At 42.4% G+C, this 27524-nt stretch overlaps 2 protein-coding genes across 3 annotated transcripts; one reads left to right on the top strand and one right to left on the bottom strand.

Annotated features, from left to right (window-relative positions):
* Positions 1-3123: 3123 nt before the first annotated feature.
* zc4h2 (zinc finger, C4H2 domain containing) lies at positions 3124-12737 on the bottom strand. Its single transcript, XM_056439839.1, has 5 exons — positions 12440-12737; positions 11674-11845; positions 9807-9979; positions 4171-4333; positions 3124-3830 (listed from the first exon to the last, which is right to left on the bottom strand). The coding sequence occupies exons 1-5, from the start codon at positions 12490-12492 to the stop codon at positions 3717-3719; spliced, it is 675 nt and encodes a 224-aa protein (XP_056295814.1). The 5' UTR covers positions 12493-12737; the 3' UTR covers positions 3124-3716.
* Positions 12738-13231: 494 nt separating this feature from the next.
* On the top strand, positions 13232-27384 carry LOC130210170 (moesin-like). 2 transcript variants are annotated; one of them, XM_056440166.1, is made up of 15 exons: positions 13232-13531; positions 15320-15403; positions 18016-18111; positions 18309-18431; position 18724; positions 19594-19744; positions 19847-19930; positions 20022-20168; positions 21229-21325; positions 21839-22002; positions 22160-22290; positions 22489-22649; positions 23565-23657; positions 25003-25236; positions 26458-27384. In XM_056440166.1, the coding sequence occupies exons 1-15, from the start codon at positions 13523-13525 to the stop codon at positions 26620-26622; spliced, it is 1740 nt and encodes a 579-aa protein (XP_056296141.1). In that variant the 5' UTR covers positions 13232-13522; the 3' UTR covers positions 26623-27384. The 2 variants fall into 2 exon arrangements, with proteins under 2 accessions (XP_056296141.1, XP_056296142.1); XM_056440167.1 differs by lacking the exons at positions 13232-13531; positions 18016-18111; positions 18309-18431; position 18724; positions 19594-19744 and having other exon boundaries at positions 15345-15403.
* Positions 27385-27524: the final 140 nt, after the last annotated feature.

Here is a 27524-nt window from a genome sequence, read left to right as displayed (position 1 = left end):
TTCAGCTAAACAAATAACAAACAGCTACGACAACAACACGTACTACTCATACTGCTACAAATACGACAACAACAACAAAACTTGAGCTATTACTGCAACAACGACTCCGACCTGAACTTCTCCTGCTGGTTAATCCGATAGTTTAAAAAACGTTTTCTTCTTCATGTGCTCCAGTTCTCGTCTCCTCCCTCCGGGTCCCCTCGGTTTGTTTAGCAGTCTCGGTAAACACACACATTTTATCCAACATTTGAGAAAGCATATAAAGTCCCTCCTGCTCCAAACACAGATCCTGGATCAGCGCTTTTTAATGGAAGAACCAACACACAGGAGAGCCGGCCAGGTGTGTGTGAGCCTGACAGAGACTGCTTTGTTCATAAGGTACATTAACACATTATAACCTTTCCACAGGAGCATCTTGACATATTTAGGAGACATGTTGTTATTTTTCCACGATTAGTGCCCGTGCATAGATTCTAAAAAGCACATAAACAACCACCATCATGTAAACAGTGATGTAATCTGGAACCTTGGCCCCTCAAACCATTCATAGAGGTTGTTTGTTGTAATAAAGGCAACAGGTTGGACTTTCATTCTTTCTGTCTGTCAGTTGTTGTCTGTCTGTTGTCCGGTCTCTGTATGTCTTGACTTGCTGGTCCGGCCGTTTTACTCCACCTGCGTGTCTTCTCTTGTCGTTCACCTGTTTGCAGTTATATGTCACATTTAGTCTGTAAGCTTTTACGTTGTATCTCTGACATTATGTTTTTATTCTGTCCATTTTAACATTGTTCACCCTTATTTTATTTGCTTTATTTGTAGATTGTATTTGTAATCTTATGTTTTTAGGTTTGTTCTTAACATCAGCAACATTGGGACTACAGATGAAAAATAGCCTCTTGGCTAACTCTGGCACATTTACTGCAAAGTTTTTATCAATGTGCACTGTCCCTTCTTAAATAAACCATTATAAAAAAATAAAAAATAAATGTTGGTGTCTGGATTTGCTTTTATTTGTTGCATTATAAGCACGATATTAAGACATTATGATGTATTTCTACGATTTTCTATAACACGTTGTACATTTTAATACTCGTGCATGACAACTCATAACAAGGTTTATAAAGTATTTAAAGTCGTGGACATTATGCGTCGTTCATAATGTGTTTGAAAGAAGAATCTGAGTCTTTAACTTTAGTTCACATGACATAGAGAAGCACTCCTAACTATCATAACCGCTCATACTTTGTTAGTTTCTTGAATGGAACGATTTCTTATAAACATCAATAACACAATGCATGACTTTGTGAGCTTTGATTAAAGTGACAGCGTTGTATAAGATTATTAGTAATCGTATGACATGTTTATGAAGACTCATGGGTCTGAACCCAGTGACTATCGCAGTTATATTGGCTCATATATTTGTTATCAGTATCTAATCAGTTAATAATGAAGCCATGGTCTGTACAGTAAAGTGTGCCAACACTAATACAACTGTTGCAGAATATTTTTACACAAGCAAAGATTCATTAACATTAAAAAATGTTTTATATATATATATAATGAGATTCAAGCAAGAGAAAATATATTAACAGAACAATTTGTTTGGTCTAAATATTGCACATTTTATTTAATTTTTTATAATTTGGTATCACACATTGTTTTGCACTTGTGATTGTGATTCTTCTCACTGAATCCATGAATACAAAATGAACACACGAAGTGAATGGCATTGCATTACGTGCAAAATACCGTGCAGTGCCCGCGTCCACCGCTAGATGGCGCTGGCAGTTCGCTGATTGCAGGAAGTGCAGCTGTTATGAACACCAAAAGAAGAAGGCGTGTCAACACCCGCCTGGTAAAGACGAAGAAAAGTGGCCTACGTGAACTTTGTTTAGAGGTTATAATCCGTTAATGTTTCACTTCTGTTGGTTTCGATACTCGAGTTTACCCCCCCCCCACACACACACACACACACAGGTTAATGTTACGTCACCAACGTTATCGGGTTATGGGAGGTTAAGGTGGTGTTTTTAAAAGCCTCGCGTGCTGTGTGCTTTTGTGTACAACATGGAGGAGGAAGAAGAGGAAGAGGAAACCTCTGCGGGCGGATGGCTTCTCTCGTGTCCGTATCAAACAGCAGCACCTCCAGGAGGAGGAGGAGGATTTTAGACGTCGTAGAAAATGACCACGCCCACTCCCAGACTGCTCGGCGCGCGAGACCGCACGAACCTCCCACGCGCTCATGTGTCAAGGTCCCGAAGTCCAGAGCGGCCCGCTTCAACTCCCCAAAACGACTCGTTTATTTTCCTTTCTCTTTTTCTGTTGTATTTTTGGGGGGTGGTTGTTGTTACTATGACTCCTGTATTCCCCCGATGGTCCCGTGTTGTCGTGTTGTCGTGTTGCCGTGTTGTGTTGCCGTGTTGCCGTGTTGCGCGCTGCGGGAGGAGGAGCTCCGCGGGCCCGCAGGCCGCAGCGCGTGTGAGCAGGAGCTCCTCTGGCCTTGAGGAGCTTTATTATCAGGAGGAAGAAGACACAACTGCAGCTCCAAAACCCTGAAGGGCAGACTAAACACACACACACACACACACACACACACTGTCACACACCGACCCACAACATTTGTGTCACTTTCTCCAGAAAGATTCATGTGATTTTTGTTAAAAAATCCCACTCTTCTTCTGTTCCAGGAGTGTGTGTGTGTGCGTGCGTGTGTGTGCGTGGGTGTGTACCGTTGGGTGTGTGGTACTACTCGCTGGAGATGTGCACGCGGGTCACAGCAACCTGGGGTTGCCTTAGCAACCACTAAGGAACGTGGCGTTGCCTTGGCAACAGATGAAATGAAGGGTTACCCTGACAAAAAAGCAACTGGATCTCATTTAGAAAGACCTCGCTGTCCTTTTTCAGGCGGATAGCGGCGGGCGCGGCGCTCGACACAATGGAGAGGACGGGCTTTTTTTATTTTTGACGCGCGGGATAAGCCCGCCCAGTAAACTCTAATCCATACCGCCGTCGTCTGGCACCGCTCGGCCACAGCTGTGTTTAAGTTCACGCCGCTCAATAACGGAAACAAACGTCTCGCCTTTGTTTTGAGTGTAAAAAAAAAAAAAGACACGCTAACAAGGTTAGTACAAAACAGCCATTTATTTTATATCACTGTATTAAAGTTAAACACACAACACTGTTCAGAGCCAAAGAGTCTGGCCTCTTTCCTTTCTCCTGTGAACACTGTAAACATTAAAACATTGTGTTTCATTTAACTTCAATCATACCTAATGTTGGCATAAAGAATACAAGACAGACATGGAAGCACGCATGCATCAAAACATATTTAAAAAGTACAATACGATATCTAAAAAGGAAACAACGAAAAAATAAACAGCAACGTGGGCAAAAAAATATTTAGACATTTTATCAAGTTTCCTTTTTTTGCATTATTGCAGTTACATGGTCACGGGCTAGTAAACCTACTACCGAAGTCAAACAGTTACATATAAACATCAAAGCACCGATAAAAACAAACAACATGAGGACATTTTACAGATTTCAGAGTTTATGAAAGAAAAAAAAAAAGAACGAAGAAAATCAGTTTAAAAGTTGGGACCGTGGAAATTATCCTGTGGCACTAATCTGTGACGACACACACGGCTGATCTCGGATCAGTGTGTTTGGAACCAGGTTCCCTCTTTGAACCCGACTGAAGCTCGGCGGTAAAGCGGGATCTACTCATCGGGTTTCCTCTTGGGCTTCTTCGGGTTGCGGGAGCGGCTCTTGGCCTTGCACAGCGGGCAGATGGGAGCGTTACGGTGAATCTGCTGGTGGCAGGACAGGCAGGCCTGGAGAGAGAGAGAGAGAGAGAGAGAGGGGGGGGGGATACATTTAGAGCCGTCACTTTACATTACGTCTTCCTCGCTGCGCCGTGGAGAAGAGCCTCTCGGTCAGGTGTCGGGTGTTTCTCGCTAAGCTTATCGTTTGCTTTATTCAAAGTCGGGCTGGTATCCCGAGAGCAACCGGCAGCCGATTATGTCGTGGAAATTCACTGGGCTTCTTTTGTTGTACCACAGAGGAGACAAACCACACAGTTTAACTTCATTCACTGTAACTTTGGTCTTCCCTGAAGCGCAGCGTTGTCGTTTCTTTGGTGTAGTTCATCCCGTCGACGCCTCTCTTCCATACCTTCATGGGCGGCGGCTGCTGTCTGAAGGTGGCCGTCTGGCGTGCGTCTTGCTTCCTGGAAACCTGGAGCTGCTGTGCGGCGGCGGCGGCGGCGGCGAGGGATTCTGGGATGGCGGGCTCGTGCGGCTCCTTCTGCCACTCGGCTTTCTGCTTCTCAAAGTAACTGAAGAAGAAAAGAAGAAGAGGAACCGGGCTAGGCGTGATGCTCACTTAAAGCGTATGAATCACATCAGTGGAGATTATCCCGTCTACTCTGTAGCGGCAAAAATAATAATATATATATATATAAAAGGGGGATAAAATTGGAGAACATTATCGTAAATCTGGCACGTCCTCCTTTTTATGAACAACTGAGCAAAAGTACTTTCACTGGGAGTGTTTGTCTGCTCGCATGTGAGCCTGACTGCTGAGTGCGGAGGGCTGGGAAAGAAATGTGGCCTTGGACTTTATGCCTCTGGCCCATTTTCAAAATAAAAAAGTGATATCCCATGTCTTTAGGCTCTCTGGTTTCTCTCAAAATAGGCTTGTGATAGAACGCCGACGGGACAAATGAATGGAGTGTCCTCGCTGTGTCGGCTCCGGCTCGGCACCGGCGGACTCGCTTCGACGCTTCAAGGGGAGTCGATGTGGATTCTGCTTCACGACGGGCTTGACAAGGGTTCTCATTCAAGTCAGATTTGTGACCTCCCCACACACACACACACACACACAGGCGTGTGCCGTGATTTAAACGACCTCGTTTTTTATTCAGATTCCCACCAAGTTTCTAACATCTCCCCACGTGTCACGCTTCAGTCGACGCTTCAGCACCAAAGGAATCCTCCGGTCGTAAACCCCGGGGAGGAAGGATTGAGGAGCGCACCGAGACGGAAAAAGAGAGAGAGAGAGAGACGCCAACCACCTGGCCAAGCAAACTCATCCTCCGCAGCGGGACGCGGCCAAAGCGGGGAAGACGGCGGGGCCTGCCAACAATGTGGCAGCAGCAGGGGCCAGAAAAACTCTCCCAACTTGGACTCTTCATTTGGCGAAAGACGTTTTTAATTTACGACACATCGAATATCTCCGATACCGACCGACGTGAGAAATAACAACACGTTTTTTAAAAATGCCAGACAGTAAAAGCTGTGATTGAAATCAACTGGCAGAAGCATTACGGGCACACTGGGTTTATGTTAACATCTGTATGATGGGAAGGAAAATATATATATATAAAAACATCTTTTCAACGATGGTCCAAGACGCGCGCGACATCCTCGATCCCGTTAAACAAACCCGATCGCGAAGAAAACTCGGCGGTCGCTTCGTTGAGATTCGTTCGACCGGAGTATCTTCCCCCGGCGAAGGACGTCCGGCTGAACTGAGCTCAACATTTTTTATTTATCGCGCAGCCGTTTCAGAAGACAGAAAATAAGAGGAACCGAGGGGGAAGTTAGGCTGGACAGGAATTTCTGAAAAAGGCTGAGGAAGCTCAAGAGACCATCAGATACTGAAATTACACGAGACTCGGCAAAGACATCTGTTGAGTGTGAATATTTAATGTTTTTTTTAAGCATTTTAAATCTGATCAAACTGTGAAATCAACTCAATGTCTTCATCTGATTCCTCTATATTCACGTGTCAGGGTACAGCTGTAAATATTTTTGTATTTATTTTGCACAAAAGTTCTTACTAAAATCTGAAAATACTCATAGCTAATATTTATATACTGATTATAGTATTTCATTTCACAGGAGTATACCAAAGTAGGCGTCCCCGTGTGGTTATTTGTAGTGTAGACCATTTATATGAATACGAATATTCACGTGTTTATGATGAAGTGGTAAAAGTTCCATATCGGAAATATTATATTCGATAAAAATATAGATATTTTTCAAGGTATTGTATCAAAATTAGTAATTCCAGTATTGAACATTAATACTGCTAATAGATACAGGAGTAATATGACACTACAGTCCAGGCTTTGAATTCCTAAAATATAGTCATAGAGCACAGGTCACTAACTGGCGGACCGCGGTCCGGGTCCGGACCCAGAGGCCGTCCCATCCGGACCCGGACCGCCAGCCAAAACAGAAGGTTATGATTTAAAACCTGACGGGGTGTTTTAATTTTTTTACCCGGCGGCGCGGCGCAGCTTTTGCAGTCTTTACGGTAGTGGTTTAGCGGATGCGGAAACGCACAGACCAATTGCATGCGAGTTAAGCCATCCCACGTGATACCACTCAGCCAATCAAATCTATGCATTCTCGGCGGTAAACATTACGTCTCAACAGACAGCGCTACGCAGACAGATGAGAAAGTAGAGGCAGGTTACACTTGAAAAGACGGTAGAAAGAAAAGAAAGATAGCGATACATGTAGAAAACAAAGGAGAGAAAGCGGACGACTGCGCTGGAGAAAGTTTAGAAAAAGGCGAGTGAGACAGCGAAGGAGAGAAGCGGACAACTGCGCGGAGAAAGTTGAGAAAAAGGCGAGTGAGACAGAAAGGAGAGAAACATAAGGAACAAATGTCGCTCTCCAAAAAAGAAAAGTTGACAGCGAAAATAGAGCATTTAATCCGGAATGGACAGACTCATTTCTGTTCATACTTCCCACAGGAGCACAAAACCAGTGTGTCTTATATGTTCAGAAACCGTGGCACTTATTAAAAGTGGCAATGTGAAACGCCATTATGAGACAAAACATAAAGGTTTTGAACAAACATACCCACTCAAATCCGAAGTGAGATCACAGAAAATAAGTGGTCTCACAGCCCAATATGAACAGTCCACCAGGATCCTGAGCCACACGTTCACTGCCCAACAACGTGCTCATGAGTGTTCCTTCAGAGTTGCTTGGATTTTGGGGCAACACTAAAAGCCATTTACTGATGGAGGGCTTGTCAAAGAATGCATGAGTGTCGTCGCTGAAACATTACTTGACGGAAAACCAAAACAAGAGCTTTGTGATAAGATAAAGCAAATACCCATGTCAGCATCATCTGCCACAAAGAAAAGTGAAATATTAACTCAGGATGTGCTAACCCAGCTAAATGAAGCCATACATAAGGCACCATGTGTAGGCTTAGCTGTGGATGAGTCCACTGACATCTGTGACAATGCTCAGCTGTTAGTGTACGTCAGGTTTTTCAACACAGACCAGAAAGCATTCTGTGAAGACCTGTTAGGTGTCACTCCCCTTCAGACCAGTACAAGAGGAGAAGATATCTACCTGGCCATTAAGGAGATGTTAACGAAGAGAGGAATAGAACCAACACAAGTGGTTTCAATAGCCACAGATGGAGCCACTGCTATGATAGGGAGAGAGAAAGGAGCTGTAGCAAGACTGAAAGAGGACAATCCAGAGCTCATAGCTTACCATTGCATCATTCATCAATCTGTCCTCTGTGCCTCCCTGTCAGATGAGCATGCTGAAGTGATGAATACAATGATGAAAATGATCAATTTTCTCAGGGCATCCTCTTCCACCCAGCATCGCATGCTGAGGGAATTCCTCAGAGAAGTTGATGCAGAGCTAACACATCAGAAAGCAACACAGTTTTCTCTCTTTTTAGGAAATGATAAACAGATGGATAATGTGGCCTTTTTGGTTGATATCACTACACATCTGAATGAACTGAATTTGAGGCTACAAGGCAAGGACAATTCAATTTGTGAACTGATGACCGCTGTCCGCTCCTTTCAAAAGAAACTTGAGTTGTTCAAGGAAGACCTGCAGGGAGACTGTGCACACTTCCCAGCAGTGCAGGAACAGGTTCAGGGACAGAGCGATGAGTCTTCTTTTGTTGACTTCATTGATAAGCTGATCGTAAACTTCAGCAACCGTTTTGACAGCTTCAGCTTTGGACAGCAGCTCACCATGTTCATTCAGAACCCATTTATCATCACTGATGTCAGGGGGTTCTCAAAGGAAGTCACACAGCACTTTAAATGGGTAAATCCTGGGCCTCTCCAGATGCAACTGGTTGATCTCCAAGCAGATGTGTCCCTGAAAGAGCAGTTTCTAAGAACTGACCCTTCCACTTTCTGGCTCCAAACGGTCCCTGAGACAGCTTTTCCAGGTCTGAGGAAAGTTGCCATATACATCTTGACCATGTTTGGCTCCACCTACAACTGCGAGGCAGCTTTCTCCACGATGAATATCATCAAAAATAAATATTGTTCGAGGCTCACCAATGAGCACCTCCACATGTGCATGAGGATGGCCCTGACTCCATTCAAGCCCAGGTTTAAAGTCCTGGCAGGACAAGCTAGAGCTCAATTCTCACACTGAGCAAACAAGTGGGGGAGTGGGATGCAAGAGTGATGCTCTAAAACTGCTCAATTGTTAAGATGTGTTGAGATTTATTATCTGTAAAATTGTTTGAGACTGTGAAACAAATGGGGAAATTTAAGCTTTTCCTCCCTTTATTTAATTTTTCTGAAGTTGAGCACTTTATTTGATTATTATTATTTATTATTACATGCACAATTTTCATTTTGTATTTATTTTATTTTAAAATGCAGCCCTATTTTTATTTAGTTCATGAGAACATTATACACATCTGCAGTCCAGTTCTATGTTACATGATAATAAATATTGTTAAAAAGTGTTTTAATCGTACTGAATTCATTTGATTTGAAAGGTATTGATTACATGCAGATGTTGATACAACTACCAGGCTATATATATCACACTAAATAGTTAGACATTATGATCTTCTGGACCTTTGCTTCAAGAACATTTCTCTAACTGGACCTCTTAACATTTTAGTTGAATACCCCTGTCATAGAGCATCTCTGCCCCCCCAACAGAGCGCTCAGTAAACCACTGGTTATAATCCTGTTTGCCATTACTTGTGTTCTATTCATCAACGTTGTACTTGTTACTCCAACTGTGGTCAAAGGGCATTTTTATCTGACGGCAGGAATCGGATGCGTTCGCTGTTATTTACCCAATTCAGGCTGTCGCTTCTGACGCGTCGGTGTTACGGAGATTAAGTTCATCTTCTAGGAACTCTCAACATAAATTAATCTGTTAAAATTAAGTTTTGAAGGATGTACTGTTCACACTCACATTTGTGTTTTGGGGGTGTGGGAGAGGGGAGTTATGAAGCAATCCTGGAGCCTGATACAGGAGCCTCTGTGGGACTTTAATGAACTACACGGCTCCTTTTTCTTTATGTATGCTAAACGTACATGTGTACTAGAGGCATATGAATGAAATAAATCATATGAAATGAACCAATATACTATCTATGTCCCTACAAGTACCTTGAGTTCACAATATCAACTTGTTTTTTACTGCTTACATAGCATCACAATCTGTTCTGCTGTGCCATATGTCTGAGAATCTGTATGGGTATATATATATATATATATATGTGCAAAAATGCTATAAAAGACAATATTTCAAATTGGCTGGACTTTGTGTCCATGAATTGACGTTTATATGTCAAAACAGCACAATGTCAATAAAGTTAAAATAAAACCTGTTCATCAAATGTCAAAGTGTTTCATACACATGTGTGAGGAAGCAAAATAATCAGCTGCTAATCCATTATGTTCAAAAGAACATTAAATGAGACCTAAAACATGGTCGTAAGTGCACTATGAATAATAATGTCACCTTGTGTGTGTGTGTGTGTGTGTGCGTACTGACTCCAGGGAGAGCTTCTCCTCTTCGTCGTTCAGGTTGGGCAGTCTGTGGAGGCCCAGAGTCATGCGGAGGGCGTCGACGTGCTCCTTCAGGGGCTTGTACTCGTCGTGCAGGCGCCGGGTCGTTTCCAGCAGCTTGTTCAGGTCGTTCTCCGACTGCTTGATGGTGCTCTCCATCTGGGAGGACAGGAGCGGGTATTTCAGAAGCACACAGGTGGATGTGCTCTGGAGAAGCTGTTGGTGGTTGTACCTGGTCACTATGTTTTATACTGGAAACAAAACAAGGACTGAAACTGCATTTACTTTATATTTACTATGCAGGGTTCTTACACATTTTGACTAATGGATTTCCATGACTTTAAACCAAATTTCCACGACCATGCTTCCTTTACACGGCTCGTTAACGTCTCCTCTCCCGTGTTAAACATGTCTAATGTGTTGCCACCACACAGAGGAGCCAACACGGTTTAATCTATTCCGACTATATCTGGATTAAAACACAGATTAGCACTTGAATGTCTCTTACTTATGGTACTTTTGTAGTTCGACTATGTTGAGGAAATGTTACTTTCTGTATTCTTGTTGTTCTGAGTTTGTACTCTAGCTTGTTGCACTTATTGTAAGTCGCTTTGGATGAAAGCGTCTAATAAATGACATGTAATGTAAAAATCTACACTTCTCTTGCGTAGTAGAATATCCCGACCGCTTCCCGAGCTCTGGCCAGCGAACTTTCCAGTTTTACGGTGCGTTCACTTGCAACGTGAACAAATAAAAATTGCGCCGCCAGTATGAGAGCGTATGCCGGCTTATATTTTGAACGTCTTTAATTATTTAAAACTGGGCATAAATGAACGTGTGAATATAACAACATTTCCATGACAGGGTTCGTACACATGTTGACTAATGGAATTCCAGGACTTTTCCAGGACTTTTCCATAACTTTAAACCAAATTTCCATGACCAAACTGAAATCTGGGTGTGTACATGAAAACTTTCTGAAAATGTAGTATTCAAACAATGAGAATTACAAAGCATACAATATCCCTTAAATGAAACAAATGAGACAACAGTTAGATTAAAAGAATAAACATTAATATACATGTTTATTCTTAGAAACACTTATATAAATGTTTATTCTATTAATCATACACACACTTTGCATTTTGCACACTGTCTATATTTAATATTTTTATATTTAATTTAATTTTTACACTGGTCATTAGTATTGTATTGTGTATGCATATATGTTGTATATATATATATATATTTTATATTTTACTTTGTATACTTTGCACAGTCATTGTATTATATTTGTTTGTGTGTGTGTATATATATATACATATGTTTCATTTTATATACATCTATATATATACTTCATTTTGTATTTTATATTTTACTTGTATACATCTATATCTTTCATCCCTGTTTTTTTATATTTTATATTTTATTATCGTGTGTTTAGTTTATTGGTGCTGCTACTGTGACGACAAATTTCCCCTTGGGGATTAATAAAGTATATATCTATCTATCTATCTATCTAAACTATTATCCTTTATGTGCAAATCCATCTGTTTGGACTTGGCGTACGCCGGCTTATAATTTGAGTGTCTTCCTTTCAAAAACGTATTAATCATTTAAAACTGGGCATAAACGAACATGTGAATATCACACATTTCCATGACTTTTCCTAAACTTTTGCGATTTATGTTTTTTCCAGGACTTTTCCAGGCGTGGAAATGACCATTTTAAAATCCCATGCCCATTCCAGGTTGTCCATGACCGTGAGAACCCCGACTGTGTGTTGTTGATGTGGCATCGCCGTTCTCAGAGCGGTCGGTTTCTCCATCCCCGAACGCGTACGGCTCGCTCACCACGTTGATGTCGGCGTGGATGAGCCGCAGCTCCTCCACGTGCGCCATTTTCTCCTGCAGGAGCAGATCCATCTCTTGTTTGTACTCCTTCAGGTGCTTCTCCTCCGACTCCAGAGAGTCAAACTCGACCTTAAGACGAGACTTGATCTTCTGCATCTGGACGGACTTGTTCCTGCAAGCGGAGGCACAGAACAACAGAGACAACAGCGGTCAAGGATGTTTCCCAAAAAAGGTCTAAAAACACCAAACATTCATTTCTTCCCCCTCTTGGATATAATTATAAATAACCTCCCAGATGTTTTGCATTGATATGAAGCAGAATGACCTCATGCATATATTAATGTGACTTGTTATGCACATCTGGGGGACAAACGCCATTCCAGAGGATGACAGCCTGCTAGCTGCGCTGCTAGCATAGCCACATAAACAATTAGCTCCACACACATCTGTCACGTTCTGTTGATGCACATCTGGATCGCAGTGACACACAGAGAGGACCCAAACGTTCACCTCGACCACAGCTTTGTTTGTGTCCGTGTGTCTCGGTCAGCCTGGAGGTGACCCGGCCTCCCAAAACACAACTGTCGGAAACGGGAAGCTAGTCTGAATATTTAAAAAAGCCCGTTAAAAGCCCGAGGCTAATGCCAGCTAACAGCTAGCTCGTTAGCTCAGTAACAAAAGCGACGTGAAGGGGCCGCCGGCTGCCGTGAGCCCAGACGCCGCTAACGCAGCGACAACAGCGCAGTTTCCCTCCGCAGTCTCTCACCGTATTTCCAAGATGTTTTCCAACTTGCACATTATTTCTTGTTCGTCCGCCATTGTTTCAGCGCGCGCCCGGTGCGTCGTGTCAGTTGGCCCGCTCGGTTACCCGCAAGGCCACGGCGGCGGTCTCCCTTGTTGATAATACGACAGCAACAAAACAAAACAAACACAATGGGGCGGCGTGAGCGCGCAAAACGAGCACGCGCCCGCAACGTGAAACCTCGGGGGCTACGTCTGCGATGCGAGCGGCACGGCGCGTCGCGAGCCCTCCGCCACGCGCAACTGTACAGCGATAATGAAACGCGGAGCAACGTCTCCTCTTTCCTGTCACGCGCAACTGTACAGCGACGACGATGATTTACGATGGTGCGTTTACGGTCGCATTGAATCCACACATATTTCCACCTGTTAGGTTTTTACAAGTGAATTACAAGAAGATACAAAAAATTACAAAAATATACTCAAAACATTAAAAATCAGAAAAAGCAAAAAAAAGCAACAAAACATGTTCAAACAATTAAATCAAATTACACATTATAATGCATTAAGCAGGTATTGACAAATATACAGGCCTGTGATCTATATATCACACTCTGCTGTTACCAACAGGCCAGACTAACCCTAAAAATCACTTCATGCCATAACTTGTACTTAAAACATTAACTCGACAGATTATTAGATGAGCAGAGTGTGCTGGCGCCTTCACTGCCACTGGAACACCAGGTGCCGAGTTAGGCCCACGCCTAATTTATGTATACCTCTGTAAATAGGTTTGGGAGACGAAGATCACGTCTATACGGTTCTAGATCAATTATACTCAGTCGAAAAAGAAGAAAAAACTCATCAATTTAAGAGGGAAAGGTCTCCAAAGTAGATGAAGGCCGCCTCTCTCAAAACATGGGGGCCCCAGGGCGGCCACTGGATTAACTCAGAGAGACGCAGCCTACATGGGAGCGACACAATGGTCCATTCTCATTCAGGAATAATCCTCGTCGGTATTGCCATCAGTTTCATATGACTCGCTGAGAAAAGGCTACAAGCACCTCTCTGAAGAAGGGGTTTCGTCTACAAATAAAAACAAATACAAATGTCAACTGTAAGTAGCTATACCCTTCAATTTTATAATAACTTCATTTTCATTCATGCATGTAATCGTATTGCAACTGTAGCGTTTTTGACTGGAGTTTGTGGACTTAATTTGTTATTTAAACGCTAGCAGGAGTTGTTGAATTATTATCCTCCCACATGTGGTGATCTCATGCCCGGGCCGGCAGATGTTTCTAATTGCTTGTGTGTGTTGTTCATGGATTTGAATGGATCTCGTCACGTTATCTAGAAAGACTAAACCGAAGCTTAGCATTCTTTTTCCCTGTGTTCATGAATATGCACCGACGTGCGGCCTCCAGAGGATGATCCGCGAGGCTTACAATAGTTGTACTTCATTGTTACTTTTATTATTTTTGCTATGGTTATTGTAGATTGCGCTAATGAAAGCCATGTTTTGTTTTATTGATCCCAGCAACGTTTATGAGTCATATAATGGCGTCCACTTCTCCTCTATTCTGCTTTTGTTTTCTCCTGTTGTCAGGCTCAAAAACTGCAGATATGTGTGTGTATGTGGTTCGATACCAACATTCCAGATTGACGCTAAATGGGTGACATTGGTTTGACCCGGTCGTTTATTATTATTATCTTTATTTAAAAGGGACCGTATCCAGTTAAAACATAAATGTCCCCATTTGATGCTCTGTACCAGATCGTAGCTACACAGCTAATTAGCATCTGTAGTCCCTTGACAATAACAATAATGCTCATGCATCATGGAATGAAACCCCATTGAGTCTAAAACATACTGTGGGCTTCATCTTTTGATTGTAGTCCCCACCAACCTCTTGTGATTGGATGCTGCTGGTTGAACAGAAGAATGTAAGGAACAATCTTTTTGGTCATTTTTATGTCAAAGAGCCAAGAAAATCACAGAATTGGTCGCGCTGTTTTTCCTTTTCTTTTTTTCCTTTCTAAACCCACAAACAGAAAAATAATGGTTCTTAAATGGTTCTTTAAAAGGCTTTGTGGTTCTACGAAGAACCATCTGAACAACAACTTTTTCGTTTGAGGTACCTTTATAGGTTAACTATTTTAGGAAACGGTTCTTTAAAGAATCCTGGTTTAAAGGTTCTTTTCAGAACCATATATGGTGACTTAAAGAACCATGTTTTAAAAGTTCTTTAAAGACACCTTTATAGGTTCTTTGAAGAACTATTTAAGAAAATGGTTCTTTAAAGAACCCTAGTTTGAAAGGTTCTTTGTGGAACCAGAAATGGTGCAATGGGGCTTAAGTAGTTAAAGAACCATGTTTTGAAGGTTCTTTGAGACACCTTTATAGGTTCTTTGAATAACTCAACAAGGAAAGGGTTCTATAATGAACCCTGATTTGAAAGGTTCTATGTGGAACCAGAAATGGTGCCTTAAAGAACCATTTTTAAAGATTCTTTGAGACACCTTTATAGGTTCTTTGAAGAACTCTTTAAGGAAATGGTTCTTTAAAGAACCCTAGTTTGAAAGGTTCTTTGTGGAACCAGAAATAGTGCCTTAAAGAACCCTGGTTTTAAAGGTTCTTTAAAGACATCTTTATAGGTTCTTTAAAGAACTCTTTAAGGAAATGGTTATTTAAAGAACCCTGGTTTGAAAGGTTCTTTGTGGAACCAGAAATGGTTCTTCTATGGCATCACGCTGAAGAACCATTTTCCGGTTCCAGATGTGACCTTCATGGTTCTGTGTGCAGCTGATGTTGTTCTGCGTGTTCCTTGATGCTCCTCCAGTGACACACCTGGCTCTGTTTCCTCCTGTGACTCATTGTGAGTGTATTTTTTTTCTCTGGCAGATAAATGTCCGCGTTACCACCATGGATGCCGAGCTGGAGTTCGCCATCCTGCCCAGCACGACTGGCAAACAGCTCTTCGACCAGGTACGACCAGCATTACAATCAGGGGAGGACATTTACTTATTTTTTAGGGGACAATTTTTTCCCCCACTGACTGATATCCAGGGGTATTGAAAAAGAAATTGCCTGCACTTTTTAAAACTTGTGAAATAACATTTAACCTTTGTTAATAAATAATAAATATACTTATTTAGGCTTACAGTATATGAGCAATTGTCATAAAAATGGCAATAATTCAATTCAATTCAATTCAGTTTATTTGTATAGCCCAATTTCACAAATTACAAATTTGTCTCGGAGTGCTTTACAATCTGTACACATAGACATCCCTGCCCCAAAACCTCACATCGGACCAGGAAAAACTCCTAAATAACCCTTCAGGGGGAAAAAAAAGGGAAGAAACCTTCAGGAGAGAACAGAGGAGGATCCCTCTCCAGGATGGACAGATGCAATAGATGTAATGTGTACAGAAGGACATATTTAGAGTTTAAATACATTCAATGAATGTGACAGAGTGTATGAATAGTTCATAGTAGGCATATTCCACGATGGAGACCTCCACGATCCATCAGGCAGATGGCGGTGGGGAGGAGGAGTGGGCGGAGTCTCAACAGTGGGCGGAGTCTCAACAGGACAGTGGCGTAGTCAGCAGCAGGAATTCCACGACCCAGACCTCGATGATCCATCAGCAGATAGGATCTATGTCGTCTCATAGGGTCCGATGACCCCATGAGACGTGAAGTCAAAAGGACTCCGGGGAGAAAGCAGAGTTAGTAACGTGTGATTGAGAGATGAAAATTCATCCTTAAGGAGAGAAAAAAGAGGAGATAGGTACTCAGTGCATCCTAACGTCCCCGGCAGCTATAAGCCTATAGCAGCATATCAAGGGGCTGGACCAGGTGAACCTGATTCAGCCCTAACTATAAGCTCTGTCAAAGAGGAAGGTCTTAAGTCTACTCTTAAACAAGGTGACTGTGTCTGCCTCCCGGACTGAAATTGGAAGCTGGTTCCATAAAAGAGGAGCTTGATAACTAAAGGCTCTGGCTCCCATTCTACTTTTTAAGACTCTAGGAACTACAAGTAGTCCCGCATTTAGTGAGCGTAGCTCTCTAGTTGGGCAATATGGTACTACAAGCTCCTTAAGATATGATGGTGCATCACCAATCAAGGCTTTGTACGTTAAGAGAAGAATTTTAAAAGTGATTCTTGATTTTACTGGGAGCCAGTGCAGAGCAGCTAGTGCAGGAGTGATGTGATCTCTTTTCTTAGTTTTAGTGAGAACACGAGCTGCAGCATTCTGGATCAACTGGAGGGACCTAAGAGACTTATTAGAGCAGCCTGATAATAAGGAGTTGCAGTAATCCAGTCTCGTAGTAACGTACGCGTGAACCAATTTTTCTGCATCTTTTTGAGACAAGATGTGCCTGATTTTTGAAATATTACGTAGATGAAAGAATGCAGTCCTTGAGATTTGCTTTACGTGGGAGTTAAAGGACAAGTCCCGATCAAAGATAATGCCAAGATTCTTTACAGTGGTGTTGGATGCCAGGGCAATGCCGTCTACAGAAACCACATCACCAGATAATTGATCTCTGAGGTGCTCAGGGCCGATTAAAATTACTTCGGTTTTGTCTGAGTTTAACATCAAGAAGTTGCAGGTCATCCATGTTTTTATGTCTTTAAGACATGCTTGAATTTTACCGAGTTGGTTGCTCTCCTCTGGTTTTATCGATAAATATAGTTGAGTATCATCTGCATAACAATGAAAGTTTATGGAGTGTTTCCTGATAATATTGCCCAAAGGAAGCATGTATAAGGTAAATAAAATTGGTCCAAGCACAGAACCTTGTGGAACTCCGTGATTAACGTTGGTGGTTATCGAGGCGTCATCGTTTACAAATACAAATTGAGATCGATCTGATAAATAGGATTTAAACCAAATTAGTGCCATGCCTGAAATGCCAATCGACTGCTCCAGTCTCTGTAACAGGATGTCATGGTCAATGGTGTCGAATGCAGCACTAAGGAGAGGAATCCTTTATCTGCTGCCATTAAGAGGTCATTTGTAATTTTCACCAGTGCTGTCTCGGTGCTGTGGTGTTTTCTAAATCCTGATTGAAATTTCTCAAATAAACTATTATGATGTAGAAAGTCGCACAACTGATTTGCGACCACTTTCTCAAGGATCTTCTCAAGAATAATAAGACTATTAGGCAGTAGTCTACAGATTCAAAGTGTTTTCTTAGATTTTTTGAGCAAAAAACAAAACAGAAAACATAAATCAGACAAACATATTCAATGTTATTATTATTTCTTTATGGTTATTTTATTTTATTTCATGTGTTTTTTAACAATTATAACTTATGTCTTTGTTTTTTTATAATTCAAAAATAGATTTATTGATTATTTTTGTGTAGACGTACAGGCAATACAGATAGGACAAACAGAACAAAAATAAAACACTATTAAATTATCGTAATTATGGGGGCATTTGTTGCCCCTCCTAGTGATATCAGGGGCAACATTATATTTCCTAGGGGCAGTTTTGCCCTTTGCCCTTGTATATTTCCGACGCTGATTACAATCGAGCAGCTGCATTGACGTGTGTGATTGTTGTTACCCATCGGTACGTCTAGATAGTCAAGACGATCGGGCTGAGGGAGACCTGGTTCTTCGGCCTCCAGTATCAGGACAGCAAAGGCTTCTCCACCTGGCTCAAGCTGAACAAGAGGGTGAGGAGAAAGTCTGATTGTGAACTTCATCCATCCCTCGTGGGGGGAAACTCCTCCTCCCCCCGGCATCTGGATGTAAAATGTAGATGTCATGCTCGTGGTTCCTCGGCGGTGCTACCGCCATCCCCGTTGAGGCTAATTAGCACGTCTTTCTTTTTTTCCGGCATCCCTCTGCTGCGGGGGATGCCGATCCCCAGGTGACGGCTCAAGACGTGAAGAGAGACAACCCTTTGTTGATCAAGTTCAGGGCCAAGTTTTACCCCGAGGATGTCACGGATGAGCTGATCCAGGAGGCGACGCAGCGCCTCTTCTTCCTGCAGGTCGGGGATGAGCACGCGCATGTGGTTCTTATTAAGGGATCTATTTACAACCACGAAACACACGTGTGTATTTCGACGATCAAGACCCAAACATTGACTATTTATGTACGCTAACAGGAGCGCGAGATACATATTCACAAAAGGAATCGGTTAAACGCACATTAAGAACTAGAATGGGCACTCGGTAGAGCGCATACCTTCGCATATCACAAGATTGGCATTGAATTATGAACATTTTGGCATTAGTTGCATGCCAATTGGACACAAATGTATCGTGCTATGGTAAAAAAAGAGTTTGACCTTTCCATGACCTTGACCTTGACCCGATTGATCTCAAAATCTAATCAAATGGTCCCCGGATAATAGCCAATCATCCCACCAAATTTCATGCGATTCAAGAACATTTCGAACTGTTCATGACCTTTGACCTTGACCTTTGACCCGATCGATCCCAAAATCTAATCAACTGGTCCCCGGATAATAAACAATCATCCCACCAAATTTCATGCGATTCGGTTCAATACTTTTTGAGTTCTGCGAAAGATTTTGACCTGTTCATGACCTTTGACCCGATCGATCCCAAAATCTAATCAACTGGTCCCCGGATAATAAACAATCATCCCACCAAATTTCATGCGATTCGGTTCAATACTTTTTGAGTTCTGCGAAAGATTTTGACCTGTTCATGACCTTTGACCTTTGACCCGATCGATCCCAAAATCTCATCAACTGTTCCCCGGATAATAAACAATCATCCCACCAAATTTCATGCGATTCGGTTCAATACTTTTTGAGTTTTGCGAATAACACGCATACAAATAAATAAATAAATAAATACACGGCGATCAAAACATAACCTTCCGGCATTTTCAATGCGAAGGTAATGACAGAGTGGGTATCAGAATGTAATTAAGGCCGTCCTGGACATAAATCAGGCGTCTCAATCAAAACAAAGCACTAAACGCTCATACTGACCAGCGGGGGCTCCGTGATGACTGACGCAGAACCCATCGACCCTTGAGGATCTCCCCTAAGCGAGTACGTGCGCACGAAAGAAGGTCCAGACGCATTCAATTAACACATGTGGTTTCTCTCTCTTGTGCAGCATCGTAAAACACGAGTTAAAGGAGACCTTTCAATCTTTTTGTTCCGGGTTTTTAAGTCAAAGAATGCATCCTGAACGACGACATCTACAGTCCGCCGGAGACGACGGTGCTCCTGGCCTCGTACGCCGTCCAGGTCAAACAAGGAGACTACCGGAAAGACTTTCACGTCTCGGGATACCTGGCGAGAGAGAAGCTGCTGCCACAGAGGCACTGAGAGTCCTACATGGTTACGAGTGTTCACCGAAGTTCCACTCGATTCCAGTTTCGGCCATCTGCATTCTAACCGACGTGTCCTCTGATCCCATCCAGGGTTTTGGAGCAGCACAAGCTGAATAAAAATCAGTGGGAGGAAAGAATCCAGGTGTGGCATCGAGAGCACAAGGGACTGCTGAGGTACTCGCAAGTCTTACTGCAAAAAAAATGACATTCGTGGTTTTGTGTGGTTCTGTCGCTCAATAAATTGCTCCCCCCACACACACCACAGAGAAGACGCCATGGTGGGGTACCTGAAGATAGCCCAGGATCTGGAGATGTACGGGGTCAACTACTTTAACATCAAGAACAAGAAAGGGTCCGGGCTGTGGCTGGGAGTGGACGCACTGGGGCTGAACATCTACGACAAGAAGGACAAGTAGGCGGCGTTTTGTAAATGTCTCTGACGAACCAAGAGGGTGTTACTTCTACTTCATTCTTGGTCCGCAGAGGACAACGACGACTGACTTTGTTTTGTCCCCTGGTCTTCCATCTAGCATCACAATGAGATTGACTTTTTCCTCCTCTTTAAAAAATAAATAAATATCGAATATAACGATAATTATAATGGAGTTTGACCAAAAGGCGATACAGGTACCCGTCGTCCCCAGAGGATGAACCGTAATGACTTTGGTGATGCCTTCAAGATCTCCTACACTCACAAACAATGAAGGTGCCATCTGGAACCGAAAATGGTTCTTCAGAGTGATGCCATAAAGAACCTTGAAGACGGTGTCTCAAAGAACATTAAAAAATGGTTCTTTAAGGAACCATTTCTGGTTCCGCAAAGAACCTTTAAACCACAGTTCTTGAAAGAACCATTTCCTTAAAGAGTTCTTCAAAGAACCTAAAAAGGTCTCTTAAAGAAACTTAAAACATGGTTCTTTAAGGCCCCATTTATGGTTCCACAAAGAACCTTTTAAACCACAGTTCTTTAAAGAACCATTTCCTTGAAGAGTTCTTCAAAGAACCTATAAAGGTCTCTTAAAGAAACTTAAAAAATGGTTCTTGAAGGAACCATTTCTGGTTCCACAAAGAACCTTTTAAACCACAGTTCTTTAAAGAACCATTTCCTTAAAGAGTTCTTCAAAGAACCTATAAAGGTCTCTTAAATAAACTTAAAACATGGTTCTTTAAGACACCATTTATGGTTCCACAAAGAGCCTTTCAAACCAGGGTTCTTTAAAGAACCGTTTCCTTAAATAGTTACTCAAAGAACCTATGATATTACCTCAAATAAAAAAATGGTTCTTCAGTAGGTAATGGTTCTTCGTCGAACCACAAAGCCTTTTAAAGAACCATTATATTTCTGTCTGTACTGGCTGCGTCTACGCTTTGCACGCTGACACACCAACGCGTTTCCTTTTCTCCTTGAGTCATAATTATGTTTCAAGAACATGTCCAGCTCTTGTTATATAACTATATTCTATATTTCACAGGATGACCCCAAAGATCGGTTTCCCCTGGAGTGAGATCAGAAACATTTCCTTCAACGACAAGAAGTTTCTCATCAAACCGATCGACAAGAAAGCTCCGGTACACGAAAAGAACAACGACATTATGGAGAAGGCGTGTTCAGTTAGTGGGAACATTATTATTTCTGCATACTATAAGTCAGACTTTGTCCAGGTATGTTGATCTGCGAGCTTATCTGAACTCAAACTCATGAGTTCACGTGGAAGGGATTAAACAACCGCTTAGGGTTGAATACGTCAGACTCGTTATTCGTCCAAACTATCCTCCAAGTCCTTCTTTAAAAATATAGATGTTCATATTTGTTTTCTGCAACCATGAACAGGAGATGTGAGAGAATCTCATGTCTTTGTTCCTGGTGAAAATTACCATTAATATAATGACAACGAATTCTTTAATGACAGCGGCTGCTGCTTGAACAGGGATTTGGCCTCACACTTCCATGTGCTCTCTCCAGAAAGCCAATTGTTTTCTAAAAAAAAATCTACTACAGCAACACCGTCTTAACTGTAAAAAGATATCCGACGGCGTGCGTCATAAATCTCCGAGCGCTGATTTTCTTTTCCCGGGTTAAAGGACTTTGTTTTCTACGTCCCGCGTCTTCGCATCAACAAACGCATCCTGGCATTGTGCATAGGGAACCACGACCTGTACATGCGCAGACGTAAGCCCGACACCATCGAGGTGCAGCAGATGAAGGCCCAGGCCAGGGAGGAGAAGAACAAGAGGCAGATGGAGAGGTGAGGGAAGGAGGACATAAAGAAGGCTTCTTTTCTTTTTTTCTTTTTTTTTACAGTTTACAGTGTGTTCTCTCTGCTTTTTAAGAAAGAACTGTCACAGGGATCGAGTTTTTTTTTTCTTTCTCAGATGTGTATTTATGCACAATTCTCCTGTCAGGGCTCTGCTTGAGAGTGAGAAACGAAAGCGAGAAAACGCCGAGAAGGAAACAGAGAAGATTGCTCGTGAGACCATGGAGCTGATGGAGAGATTGAGACGGATTGAAGAGCAGACAAAGAGAGCTCAAGACGGTCTGACAACTCTCTGAATACAAATGTGTTTTTTTTCTTCTTCAAACTTCAGGGTTTAAAAACATCAAAAGAATCGCACCGTACATTGACATAGAAGTGATTATTTAAAAAATCTCTGTGAAACTTACACTATCTGGGAATATGTGTAGGGTGACTTTTTTGGGGGTGTTTTTTGTTGTTGTGCAATTGTGTTCTCAGAGCTGGAGGAGCAGACTCGCAGGGCTCTTGAGTTGGAGAAGGAGAGGACGATCGCTCAGGAGGAGGCGGAGCGGCTGGACAAGGACCGCCGAGCTGCAGTGGAGGCGAAAGCCGCCCTGCTGTACCAGTCTGAGCACCAGATCAAGAACCAGGAAAGTCTGGTAAAACAAAAAAAACACACCTGCATAGTGGGTTTAATTCAAATTCCATAGATATGTGATCATTCCAGCTACATTTACATCTATTGATCAATACCACCTTTAGGATATAAACTAATGATGTCATCGAGGGATGATCACAAATTCAGCTTGATAGTACACTTCCAATGAATCCTACTTTTAGCCAATTGAAATTAAAGGCAACATAACACACAAGTGCACACACACACACACACTCACACACACACACACACACATGTTCTCTCTAACACACGCGTACATGCACACAGAGCACAATGACTAAAAAAAAGCACACCTGCAAGTGGGTTTAATTCAAATTCCATAGATATGTGATCAGTCCAGCTACATTTACATCTATTGATCAATACCACCTTTAGAATATAATCTAGTGATGTCATCAAGAGATGATCACAAATTCAGCTTGACAGTATACCTCCAATTATTCATACTTTTAGCCAATTGAAATTAAAGGCAACATAACACACACAGACACACACACACACAAACAGACGTACGCACACCCATGTTCTCTCGAACACACGGAGCACAATGACAACAAAAAAGCACACCTGCATATTAGGTTTAATTCAAATTCTATAGATACGTGATCGTTCCAGCTATATTAACATCTATTGATCAATACCACCTTTAAGATAGAAACTAATGATGTCATCAAGAGATGATCACAAATTCAGTTTTATAGTATACCTCCAATTATTCATACTTTCAGCCAATTGAAATTAAAGGCAACAGAACACATAATTGCACACACACACACACACACACACAGACGTACGCACACACATGTTCCCTCTAACCTGCACACGGAGCACAATGACCTGAGATCAGGGGCACGCTCTTAACTCTCTTCCCATTTCGGTGTGCCTGTGTGCATAGGCCACTGAGCTGGCGGAGCTTACCGCTAAGATCTCTCAGCTGGAAGACGCCAAGAAGAAAAAGGACGAGGAGGCGAATAAATGGCAGGAAAGGGTGAGAATTAATGAAAGAAACCACGAGAGAGGAAGAGAGAGAGTGATAAAGGATGAATCAAACATGAGCGAGAAAGGGATGTCTGACACCTCTGAGCTTTAGGCCTGGGGAAAAAGTAGAAGCAAGGCGTCGACCACGGAGTAGTTGTAGTTCAGACTTTATAAACGTGACTGTGTGTCACGAGTAGCGAGCCTTGTGATGCCATAGTGCAGACGAATCATTAACTGCACATGCAAATGTCATATGCAAAATCTTCTTATGCACATTATTTAATTTTGTTCCCCCTTCAGTTAACTGCATATGCAAATGTTGGCAAAAAAGATTTGGCCAAAGTAAATGAGAAATCTTCTTATACACATTATTTCAGTTTTTTCTTTCTTCAATTACAAACGGAGATTGATGCTAAGAAACCGATTAAGTCATAGAGGACAACCTATTTGGGCAACTTCCCCTTCATTGGTGATCTTCAACAGGTTAAGATATGATTGAAAGTGATTGACTGATAAACAAATGTAAAAATCTAAATAGAGGTTAGTGTCTGAGGATGTCAGACTTTCATAATTGTGATCGTATAAACTTGATGTCACTTCATTGTCATGAGTAAGCGTGCCTTGTCATATGCAAAATCTTCTTATGCACATTATTTCTGTTTTTTCTTCTTCAGTTAACTGCATATGCAAAATTATCCCCAAAAAAGATTTGGCCAAAGTATATGCAAAATCTTTTTATGCACATTATATCTGTTTTTCTTTCTTCAATTACAAACGGAGACTGATGCACACGATGCTAAGAAGCCGATTGAGTCATAGAGAAAATTTTTGGAAACTTCCCCTTCATTGGTGATCTTCAACAGGTTAAGATATGTTTGAAAATGATTGACTGAAGATCAAATCTAAACATCTAAATAGAGGTTAGTGTAAATTATGAAAGACATATCAGACTTTCATAATTGTGATCGTATAAACTCGGCGTCATTTCGTTGTCACGAGTAGCGCGCCTTGTGACGCCATGGTGCAGACGAATCAGTAATCGCATATGCAAATTTCACCCAAAACAGTTTTTGGACAAAGTATATGCAAAATCTTCTTATACACATTATTCCAGTTTTTTTCTTCTTCAATTAGCACCAGAGGCTGATGCACACGATGCTAAGAAACCGACATATTTAGAAAACTTTTCCTTCATTGGTGATCTTCATATGATTGAAAATGATTGACTGAAGATAAAAAATAAAAATAAATAAATAGGGGTTAGTTGAGCACGCGTGAGTCGACCAATAGGAAGGCCAGTACTGCACTTTAAAATCCACCCGCGGCGCTTCAACGCAATCTGTGTGTGTCGCCAGGCGGCGGTGGTGGAAGCGGACCTGGAGCGCACCAAAGAGGAGCTGAAGACTCAACTCAAGGACGTCCACATCCAGGACTCGGTCCACCCCCACATGCACGAGCACGACGAGACGGACGAGAGCAGCGCCGAGGCCAGCGCCGAGCTGACCTCCCCGGGCTCGGTGCGAGACCGCAGCGAGGAGGAGAGGCTGACCGAGGCCCAGAAGAACCAGCGGCTGCAGAGAAACCTCAAGGTCAGAGGCTCGGTGGATGTTTTTTTTTTTTAAGTCCCGTATTTGCTGTTCCCCCTTGTTCACCGCCGGGGTCAGAGGTCACGGTCAGATAGAGATTAGCAGTCCCCGGGCTGTTCCTGGAGCTTTTTTTATTTTTAAGAGTGGGTGGTTTTAATGTCGGCCTGTCAGTTGGACCACAACGTCTGGATGGATTGCCATGAAATTCATGGTCCCCAGAGGATGAGTCCCGCTGGCTTTGGGTCGTCACCTCACTTTGTTATATATATTCCTCTAGTGCCACCGTGAGGTTGACATATATGATTTTGAGTGAAATATATCTCGACAATTATTAGATTAGCTTTAATCCTCTGACTTTTTCTCATCTGGCCACATCCATCGTCAGTTTGATTTTTAAATTCTTTCGGTATATAGAAATAAATCCGTGCATAAAGAAGGTAATCCTCAGGTCGGATTATCACCCTGAGTGTGGCGTGCTGACTCGGGCGTTTAGCCCCGAGCGCCGCCGTGCCCGAGCTCGCCGAAGCTTCTCGGTCTCGTGCACGGAGAATTTCTCGGATCGCCGATTTCAATTCTTCACACGTGTTCGTTCATAGTCATTTTTTTAAAGTGACTGTTTCATGTTGAATTTAGCAATACGCCCGTGAGGCTTAAGAAGATGTGTGGCGCGTGCTTTAACCATAACCAGCTGCGTGGCGGTTGCCACTTCCTTGGCCCACCTCGTGGAGTTTATGGTTCGGTAATCACATTTTGAAGTGAGTGTTTTGGTACACTCGCCGCGTTGCCCCTTTGACACATCCACACACAGGGTTCTCCACTCTGCTCTAAATATGGCAGCTTAATTGCCACCGATCCAAAATCGGTGTTTTACGCCGAACTAAGTGCTCGACTGCATAACAACACACTCTTGCGGGAACATTTTCATCCTTTTTGGTTTCATTCCAGTCGCGAATCGCATCCAGACCCCGGCCTGTAGCGAATGGAATAACAACGGCCTCTATCTCACAGCCCAAACAAGATACGGCGCTGCACAGAGGACTCAACACAAAACTGGACTTAATAACTTTGCACAATGGCGTGTTTTTTCGGGACGGAGGGGGGGGGGGGGATTGAGTGGAGTACAGGGGGTCACGGGAGAGAGAGAGGGCGAGGCTCTGAATGGTTTCCTCCAAGATTCTGTGGAACGAGGATCTTATTCACTGTGTGTGTTGTGTTCTCTTTCAGTTCCTAAGCACTGAGCTGGCTCGAGCCGTAGACGAGAGCAAGAAGACCCCCAATGACCTGATCCACGCCGAGAATGTGAAGGCGGGCCGCGACAAATACAAGACCCTGCGCCAGATCCGCCGGGGCAACACCAAGCAACGCATCGATGAATTTGAGTCCATGTGAGAGGGGCTGCTGACGGCAAGATGGGGATAGGTGATGAAATAGGAGAGATTTTAGAAGCATGTAATAAGTGCAGATTATTGCACATGAAGAAGATTAACCTGACGTCACATTATACTGTTGCCCAGGCCTTTAATGTTCATGATTGTAATGTCATTTCATCTGGAAAACATGTTATAACTGTTTAAAAGAAGAAAACACATTCATGTTCCACCTGAAGTGTCATCCATGATGTCATTTATGAAAAGGTTTGCATGTCGTCCTTGTTAATCATATTACAAACACTCGCAATTCCAAATGTGTCGACGAAAGAAAATTGTATCTCAAGTGTTTCATGAGAGAGAGAGAGATGACATTTAAGATACTTCCCATCGAAAACAAAATGTTTTTATTGCTATACACCAGGGGTGTCAAACTCATTTTCACCGTGGGCCACATCAGCATCATGGCCGCCTCTTAAATGGCCGGTGTAAATGAAACAGTGTATAAACTACTCCCGAACATATTGTTAAATAACTCTCTTTGCATTTGATTGTTGTTTATTCGAGAGTAGAAATATTGTACACAAGAAAATGTTGTCTAATATTATAACACAAATCCATTTAATTTGTAACCTTCAAAATAAAAACACAGTATATAAAGGTGATCATGTGTCTTTCAAGCAGGCAGGGGCCAAATACAATGACGTGGTGGGCCGCATTCGGCCCGAGGGCCTTATGTTTGACACCTGTGCTATACACAAATAAAATACACACGGAAACCATGTGATTTGATGTCTTATGTGTGCACCTGAACGCATCACCTCCACTGTGCCTAATAAGGCAAACTGTTCAAAAGTTGCAATCAAATAGATGTGTGTGCATCCAATGCAAATACACAGAAAAAAATAAAAAAGTGACACTGAT

This window comes from Pseudoliparis swirei, chromosome 19 (genome assembly GCF_029220125.1).
Source record: "Pseudoliparis swirei isolate HS2019 ecotype Mariana Trench chromosome 19, NWPU_hadal_v1, whole genome shotgun sequence".
Taxonomy (NCBI): Eukaryota; Metazoa; Chordata; class Actinopteri; order Perciformes; family Liparidae; genus Pseudoliparis; species Pseudoliparis swirei.
Note: the sequence above shows the minus strand (reverse complement) of the source record. Positions and strands in the feature narration are given on the sequence as shown.